This window comes from Ischnura elegans, chromosome 8 (assembly GCF_921293095.1).
Source record: "Ischnura elegans chromosome 8, ioIscEleg1.1, whole genome shotgun sequence".
NCBI classification, from domain to species: domain Eukaryota; kingdom Metazoa; phylum Arthropoda; class Insecta; order Odonata; family Coenagrionidae; genus Ischnura; species Ischnura elegans.
Genome location: NC_060253.1, coordinates 69,376,311 through 69,385,061, shown reverse-complemented (window position 1 = coordinate 69,385,061; position 8,751 = coordinate 69,376,311). Strand labels below are relative to the sequence as shown.

At 41.3% G+C, this 8,751-nt stretch overlaps 1 protein-coding gene across 1 annotated transcript in view; it reads left to right on the top strand.

The window, feature by feature from the left end:
- The first annotated feature begins 285 nt into the window (after positions 1 to 285).
- LOC124164594 (flocculation protein FLO11-like) overlaps positions 286 to 8,751 on the top strand; it is a 906,466-nt gene continuing 898,000 nt past the window's right edge. The window contains exon 1 of the mRNA XM_046542006.1: positions 286 to 1,068. Within this exon, the coding sequence (XP_046397962.1) occupies positions 555 to 1,068 (514 nt within the window). The 5' untranslated portion in view covers positions 286 to 554. The remainder of the gene's footprint in view (positions 1,069 to 8,751) is intronic.

Below are 8,751 nucleotides of genomic sequence, written 5' to 3'. Positions count from 1 at the left end.
GCCCCTTCGTCACACGGCCCGCCCCCGACATGCTCCCGGAGCATGGCGACCCGGAAACACCCGGATCAGCGCGCCGGACATGTGCGACAGTTGGGCCCACGTGGAGGAGGAGGAGGCTTTTCTTCCCGGAGGCCTCCGGAGGCGGAGGTCGGGTCGGGTCACGGTGGCGGGGAGGCGGAGAGGCGGAGAAGCGGAGCGGAGGGGGGGCCGGGGACGTTGCTGGGGGCGGAGGAGACGGCAAAACCCCCTGGGGGTGGTGCTCTTACGGAGGAGCTGGAGGTCGCCTTCGGGAGGCTGTGGTCGCCGCCTTCAAGCGCGGGAGGCCCTTCGCAGGTAGCGTGGGGAAGTGTACTTTGCTCCCCTCTGGAGTTGACGCTATCCACATCACACTATTCCTCCTCCTGCTCGTCGCCGGACGTTCGCTCGCATCGAGCCCGGCGACTCCGTCGGCGATCGCCGGGAACTCGCTCCCCTTTCCCTCCCGGTCGGTCGACGTCGCACCCGGGAGGTGGCCTCCGGGCGCGGGTGGGGTCGCAGCCGGCCCCCCGCCCCCGATGCCCCCCGAGACTGACTCCCCACCATCCCCCGGAGGCGGAGGAGGCGCCGCCGCCGGCCGCGAGGAGCGGAGGAGGCGGGAGACCACCCCTTCCTCCTCCACCGTCCCCTATTCCTACTACCCCCAGTCCTCGACGGTCTTCAGGAGGAGGCACCGGAGGGGTGAGGCCTCGGAAGAGCGGCACCGCATCCGGGTGCTGCCCACCGACGCGGCCGCTCCTCCTCCGCCCGTCTCCCCCAGTGTCGTTCTATCGAGTTTCGGTAGTGGTGGTGGTGGTTTCAAAGAAGAGGACAAGAATCTTTCGAAGGAGGTGCCGAGCGGGAAGGGTGTTGTGTTTGTTGAGGGTGTGTTGCAAGAGGAGGAAGGCCTGCAGAGGGACGAGGGAGTCCTCCAAGTGGACCAGAGGCCGAGTGCCCTGCCGGGAGCCGAGCAGGAGGAAGGCCCAAGGCCGCAGGGATCGCCGCCGTCCACGTCGAAGCCAGCGGCGACGCCTCCAGCTGCATCCGCACCACGTGAGTACCTATCCTCCAACCCTTCGGCCAGGGAAGATAAATGATATAATTGAAGGGGTGGCAAGCCAAGATGTACAAGTGATTTTTTATAAACAGAATAAGGCACAGAAATAAGGCAAAGAAAACAAACTGGTCAGGGAAGATATTTATGATTGATACTTAAAATTAATATTGGAAGCGGCGTATTGAAGGAAGGGGAAGGCTCTGGGTACTTGTTTTCAAATATTCTCCCTAAAATCCCGGCCAAATTTTTGGAAAAATTAGGAAGCTAATTATTTCAAAAAAATAATAATTTGCGTCCTAGGAGCGCAGCCATCTCATATGTGCCCCGCCTCCATGAACCTATCCCTTCCGCCAGGGAAGATAAATGATCATTGAAGTAATTGTTGACAGGGGCCTTTTTTAATAAAGGAGAAGGTTCAGGGTACCCGAGCCCCAACGAATTAAGGCAAAAAAAGGAAAATATTTTTTTTTTATTTAAACAAGTAAAAATAATAATTTTTATCGTATGGGCAAGGAGAGGTAATTAATAATTGAAGGGCGATAAGCCAAGAGGCACAAGTGATTTTTCTTCTAAACAGATTTAGGTACATAAATTGCTAGAAGAAATGTACAAGAACTTGGTTTCTAAGACGTACTATTGAATCTCTGTTCTGTGCTGACGTGGAGTGGAAATCAAATGCACTACTAAATACCACGTTGATCTCGTTGATTTTCTTTACCTAATATCTGTAACTAATTATGTTTATACGTAAAAATGACTCGCACTCTTTGGCTTCTCACCCCCCTCAAGCATTGCTACAAGGGGTACATTGAAGGAAGAGAAAGGTTCAGGGCACCCGGTTCCAGCAGAATTTAGGAAAAAATAGGAAAATAATTTTTCTAATAAGGTAAAAAAAAAGTCGTACCGTAGAGGCAAAGCCAGCGGAGACGCCCCCAGCTGCAACCGCACCACGTGAGTTTCTCTCAGCTGCGCACTTATCCCTTCGCCCAGGGAAGGTAAATGATACTATAAATTTTGTTGATAGGGGCTAATCGAAGTAAGACAAAGGTTCAGGGGACCAATTCCCCACCAAATTTAGGAAAATAATAGTGATGAAATGAAACAGTAAAAGTACATTTTCGTAAACTAAATAATAATTATAATTTTAGGGTCCATGAATTGAAGGAATAATGCGAGAGGGCATGAGCGTAGCCTTTAATGATGCTCCATCTCGTACGAGGTGTGTTTAGAAAATAACCAAAAATATTTTTCAATTTGTTACGAGTTTGGAGAGTCTCGGCCAAAATTTTATCTTGGTAAACATGCCCCTGAAGTATGGTAAAATTTTCAGCTGTATTCATTGTTTACTTTGTCTGTTGCAGCCGCTAAGGTTAGACGAGTTTTAATGAGATCTGCGATTTTTGACTCACAATGCAGAACCGTGAAGGTCCGTCGTTTTACAAGTTCAGATGGCCTTAAAATAAACCGCTGAGAGAGGAAAAGGTTGTTCCGAATATCAAGTTTGAGAAGTGTTTCGAGGATCAGAGGAAGTCCTTGCGCGAGTGCATAATATATAATGGGGACTATTTGGAAGAAAACTACCGTATTGTGGAGGAGTAAATTTTTGTTCAAAAAAATTAAATTTCCGTTATTTTCTGAACACACCTCTTGTGTCATTATTTGTTCATAGTTACACATAAAACAATAATGTGGGTCATTAAATAACATGAGTTAAGTTATTCCTCCCAGTGAGAAATGGGTGGTGGAATCCACGTTGAGTGGTGGATATTTGGTGGTGGTGGATATTGAGTGGTTGGACCCACGTGGAATCCACGTTGATTTCAAGTGGATTTGTGGTGATTATCATAAAATGTTAAACAGAATTTCTAATTTGTGGAACTTAACTCTCTGGTGACATTGCGTCATTTATCATCCTGAAACCACGCTAGTTATGTGAAAATGTATCGCACATTCTATTTTTATATAATTCGTGGAAAGGCAGCCATGAGAGCACATGAAAAATCGTAGACACATATATAGAAGGTTTAGATATAGAGTGGTTGAGGTTTTAATGGTTTTAGGACAGCACCAACTGCTGTTTTAATTTTTCCACCAAATTTCCACGTGGGTTCCACGTTGATTCCACGGCCAAAAACACGTGGTATCCACGTTAATTCTCCACGTGGGTTCCACGTGGATTCCACCACCCATTTCTCACTGGGCTACCCCACCAAACCCTTATCGCTTTATCATCTTAAGTTATCGCTGAGATTTATCGGCCCGAGCACGTGCGAATCATTGAGAGAGATAGGCCAGAAGGAAGAAAATTTCGAAACTGAATTAGATATATATTCCGGAGACAGGCGTGATCACTTACTGTCACCGAACAAACACGCCGCATTGTAGCGCAGCTAAAATTTAAGAGGATCAAATGCCAGTTTTCTATGCTACGAATATTTATTTGTATGCACTACAAGCGTACCGGGTAAAAATAAGGACTGCGGAAGAAAAAACATGTGAAGTTCCCAGGAACAGATGGCTTTCCTCTTAACTTTGATGTTATACCCACTGTAACTTTTAAAAGGTTTGAGGTATTTAAGCACCATAATTGGATGCATAGTGTCCCTTTGATGAATCAGACCCTATTTCCGTATTGCTACTCGTACGATATTATTTTAGGAAGTTGCGTACACTTCTCGACAGGAAATAATATGACGATATGAGGAAATGCGTTATGCATCATCATGGCTAAAAGAAAATATCTCCGTGTTTTTTATGAACCTAATGATGTCTATACTACTAATATACTGCATTTTCTCATTGAGTGAATTCCAGACTGAGGGCACCGTCTGTTATTTCTCGTTGCTCCCGTAACTTTACTCATCTCTCGAAAACCTTTAATGATTTTGGTTCGTCCCAAGCTCGTGAGAGGCGCTACGTTCGCCGTCCTCCAAATTAATCCAACCACCTCGCGTGGGCGTCCTCGACGAAGGTCATCCGACGTATCCAGGGGTTTGCGACTTTTTTTCCATGACCCTGTGCGACGCACGCGCTGTGTATCGCACGTCATTCTTCTTCTCACATACCCCTCGTATAAGAGACATTTTCGCGAAAATGGTATTTCGATTATTTAAATATACCTATGTACTTACGTATCCATCTCGACGTATTTTGTCCCTTAGGCAATTATCTTGAAAGTTTCAACATGTATAATTAGACGTATATCAACAACAACCTGTATCTTATCTCCTGTATCACGTACCGATAAATTACATATGAGGGGGTGAGTAGCCAAGAGGTACAAGTGATATGTTTTCTGAAGAAAGTTAGGCACAAGTATTGATAAAAGAAATGACCATTCTGTGTTGACATTCAGCGGAAAATAAAATGGACTTCTAAATATATAGTTTATCTTGTAACTTTTCTTCATCTAATTTTTGTACCTAACCCTTTTTTGAACAAAAAATAACTTTTACCCATCGGAATTCTATGAGATGAAGGATCTGGTTGGTGAGATGACTGAAGTGTTGACTTCTCACCAAATAGATACGGGTTCAAATCCTTGCGGAGGCTTTGGACGCTGAGATTTTTCATAAACGGGCCGATCACTGTTTGAGTGTTTCGTGGGGAGCACCTAAGTACAATACTCAGTCCGTCGAATGGGACGTTAAGGCGCGGTCCCCTTGGTGCCTATCGTTTATAGTGGGCTGATTCCGACGCCGGGTTTCTATCCTCCCTTTCTTACCTACCCTTACCCCATGGCTTAAGTGACCTTAGTTGTCGGCCGTCCTGTCCAAGAGCCATACCATACATCTGAGATAATTTATAGATAGATTTTTAAAATTTGATATACAGGCTAATATTGAGACCGGACTAATTTTTATGACCCGAAAATTTCAACATGATAGCATTTGATTGTGAGGACGGGATGTCATAAAAAAAGACATCTCAAACAGGAGTATTTCGTTCTCTTATTCCATCAATATCTAAGCAAATGTTATTCTCCAATGATTAAGGAAAATATCGTGATAGATAAGTTATTTTAGTTGTTTATGATCCGTACGGAGTGAGACCAATTCACTAATTGGCTGCCCAAATTATTAATCATGCTTTAACTGCTAACTGCTGTCTTTGCACTCATGCCTTATTTAGATATGGTGGAACGAATTCAAGCGGTCGAAACGAAAACTTTAACAATTGAAAGTGTATGGAATAGAGAATATCCTTGCTTCATTCCCATATGAATTAGCTAATAAATGTGATTGCAATGGTACAACCATTGACAGAAGGTGTTCGTAACTGAGGTTATTTTGTCTCATAGTTAACATCTGAAATGCTTCCGAAATAAGAAAATTAACCTTGAAATTATACGAAGCTGATTTATGTAATTAAGCGTGATTGTGCTAACTCTTCTTCCCGGGAGATATGGAATGTTCTCAATTTCACAGCTTCCCTATGAAGTAAGGGAGATAAATTGAACAATAATATATCATTCATAGTACCTAAATGCATTCAAAGCATATCAGTATTCACAGATGCAGGAGCCTTAGTAACCTCATATATCGTTCTTATATTTTTTGTTCTCTTATTTATCCTGTGTCTATTTCTATTGAAAATAGAATTTGATGAAATTTAAATATTTAAAAAATTTTCAGCCTAGAATCCAAATATGCTTATTCCTTCATTTCCGCCTTTATTTATCCAGTAAACGCTAAGAATATGCCTAATAACTGGTATATGATAGTATATATCCCCCATAAAAAGCCAAAAGAATTTCACAGGGTCATAGGGGGATCCATAGGGTGGGAAGGGGATCCACAGTTATATGTGTATCATACAGGGAATCCACTTGTTTTCCCTGATGCGATACATCAATAAGTCCTGACGTGCAGAGATGGATCATGAAGATTAAAGTTCAGGAGACTTTCTTTACCTATCATATCTTTCACCTATACTTGAACCTGCAATCCTAAGGTTTGTAAGCCAAAGATCAACCAACCCCTTCAAAGCGATATCATTGTCAGTACGTTGCGCATTGTTACGGTGAGTTTATAGTTCTTGAAAGGAATCTATTAGGGAAGGCATTTTTTTCCATGTATTTTATACCCACCGACACTCTGCTCCTATAGGGCTCACTAAGGTTCTTATATATTTTCTCTCTGCCTTTTAATAGGATTTTTAATAATGCTCCGCTGCTGACTAAAAATATTGAGCTTGTATGTATCAAATATTTTATACTATTTAGGTTTAATTTAGATTGAATAAAATGAACAGTGGAAACAAATTAGCAAGTGCTAGAGGAAAAAAATAAAAATATTCCAGTAGAAATTTTTATACGCTCTTGGGGAAAATGAAATTGGATTCCTAATTCCATGAAAAAAGTAAAATGCTCATATTCATCTCATCTAGAAATAATTTCAACCAGAGATTCATATCGTATCAAATGAAATTAAGTTGAGAATAGCTTTCGAGGACTGTAATATGCATTATAGTACACAATATTGTCTCATAAAATAAAGAGGTATTAAAATATCCTCGTGGAGCCTCTGAAGGACTAATAATGGCACTTCATCTTCAGTTCCAGGCCCTTTTCTAGTACACGGAGTCATTATGGATATTACTTCTTTTCGTCAATATATATAATTGGCTCAGTAGACTGAATTTCACAATAGTCTACATTTAGTACTTCCTCTAAGGCTTATTCTCCTTGCGGGTATCATTCTGATTTTCTCACTTAGTTCTTCATTGTGCTACCTACCATAAAGTCAGCTTCATAATGACAAAATATGTGTTTTTGGTAAATTAGCACCTTTTGAGAGAAATTGTTTCGTGAAGTTAGCCGTTTTTTGCAAAAATGTGAGTGTTTATATGCATTTTTTTAATCATAGATCGCAGAGTCCAAATTAAAATTTAAATTGTCATAAGCTCCCGAACTTCGGCATTGAATGGTGTCATAGATAATAGTGATCTTTTATATTGTATTATTTCCGTGCCTCCTACATATCCAACATTTTCTGTGCCGAGTTATGAGGTATTTTATTTCATTTTCTTCTTGTTATGTTCTCTGATTAAATACGATGGCTATTTTCGTCAGTTAAAATTCTTGATATTGGTTTGACGCAGCTTTTTACTCAATTTATCGTCAACTAATATTTTCAATTTTGAATTATTATAATTATACATTTAATTTACTTTTATTTTCCATAATTTTTTTCATGATATTCATTCGAGACCTTTCTCTGCCATTCTTCAATACTACTTGTCCCTGAACGATGTCCTTCATCAGTCCATCTCAGAGTTTGGTTTGTTTGCCTCTTGTTAGGATTTAAAATTTAAATTTGAAATCAATGAATTTCGTTGTGTCAGGCTTCATTTCATTTGATTATTGCAGAAATAGCAAGCAATACATTTGCAATTCTAAGTACATTATTCGTTGGTACGTATTTATTATGCTAAATGAATTATACGTATTCACATGTATGTTATAATTAGGTACAACACCCTCCACTTAAAACGCAGAGGTACTTGGGAAATTCAGTTTTTAGCTGAGTGTTTTTTCGTAGGTGTGACACACAAGATTTAATCGTTGTTCATAAGAAAAATGTTACTTTTCTGTTGCCAAACTCTTCTGTGGATATATTTAAGCTGTAACTTATCGATACGGTTGAGCATTAAAATTAAATTGATAAAAATATTCCTTATAAGAATCTTCTACAAAAAATTGTCTATCATGTTTTTGATGTTTTTTTACGTGGATATGAGAACCCACTCATTTTATTTCATGAAGGTTGGCTTCTCGTCGCCAAAGGATTTTTTCATCCATCTTCTATACCGTTTTGTCTCTCAAGGCATTATGCACATTATCGAGTCACCGAGAGAGCCCTCGCAAGAACGCATTTGTGCCCGCCTGATCCTTAAGAGGACTTGTTTATTTTTCGCCAGCTTTTGTTTTTTAATACAATTTTTATCATCGTTAGCTTCTCTCTCCCTTATTTCAACTAGGGAATTAAGTGAAAAAGGAGAGGTAAAGAGACTGTCCAAAAAAGGTTCTTCAATTCTGTGCTTGAGCTTTTGCCCCCATCTTACCACCCTTCCTTCTCCTGACTTCCTTACTACCACGCCCACCACTACTCTTCTTCCGCGGGATAATGACGCAGACAGTTTATTTTAACGTTCATTCCCTCTCTTTCCCTCATGTCCTCAAAGGAAGCCGGGACATATTTTTTTGCTGTGCATTCTCCTACGCATCCGTTAACCTACTCGACTACTGTTTCTTCCCAAATCTCACCCCTTCCCTCTTCTGACGTTTCAGAACGAAATTCTTACATTGCGCGGGTCGCATGGTAAAAAAATATGCCTACTATCGGCGCAAAAAATGTAGAACTCTGAACTTGAAGCATTTGTATTCGTATTAATTGATTGTCGATCATTTATGAGTATTTTGCTGATTTACAAGTTGCTTCCTTAAAAAGCATCCTTTTATAATTCCCCTACCCATTTTTCTGGATTTCAGCCCGCTGCTCGACGACATAAAGTTGCTTGGGAGGCTAAGGAAGCACGTGCTTCCACGACACTGGAAGATCTTCATTCTCCTTATGCATATAATACTCTCCTTTGACATACGGGGAACATCGTGCGGCGAGAATGGCCTGTTGAGTAAACCTCGTCCCCCTCCTTTCACGTACGTTGTACGTCGCGTA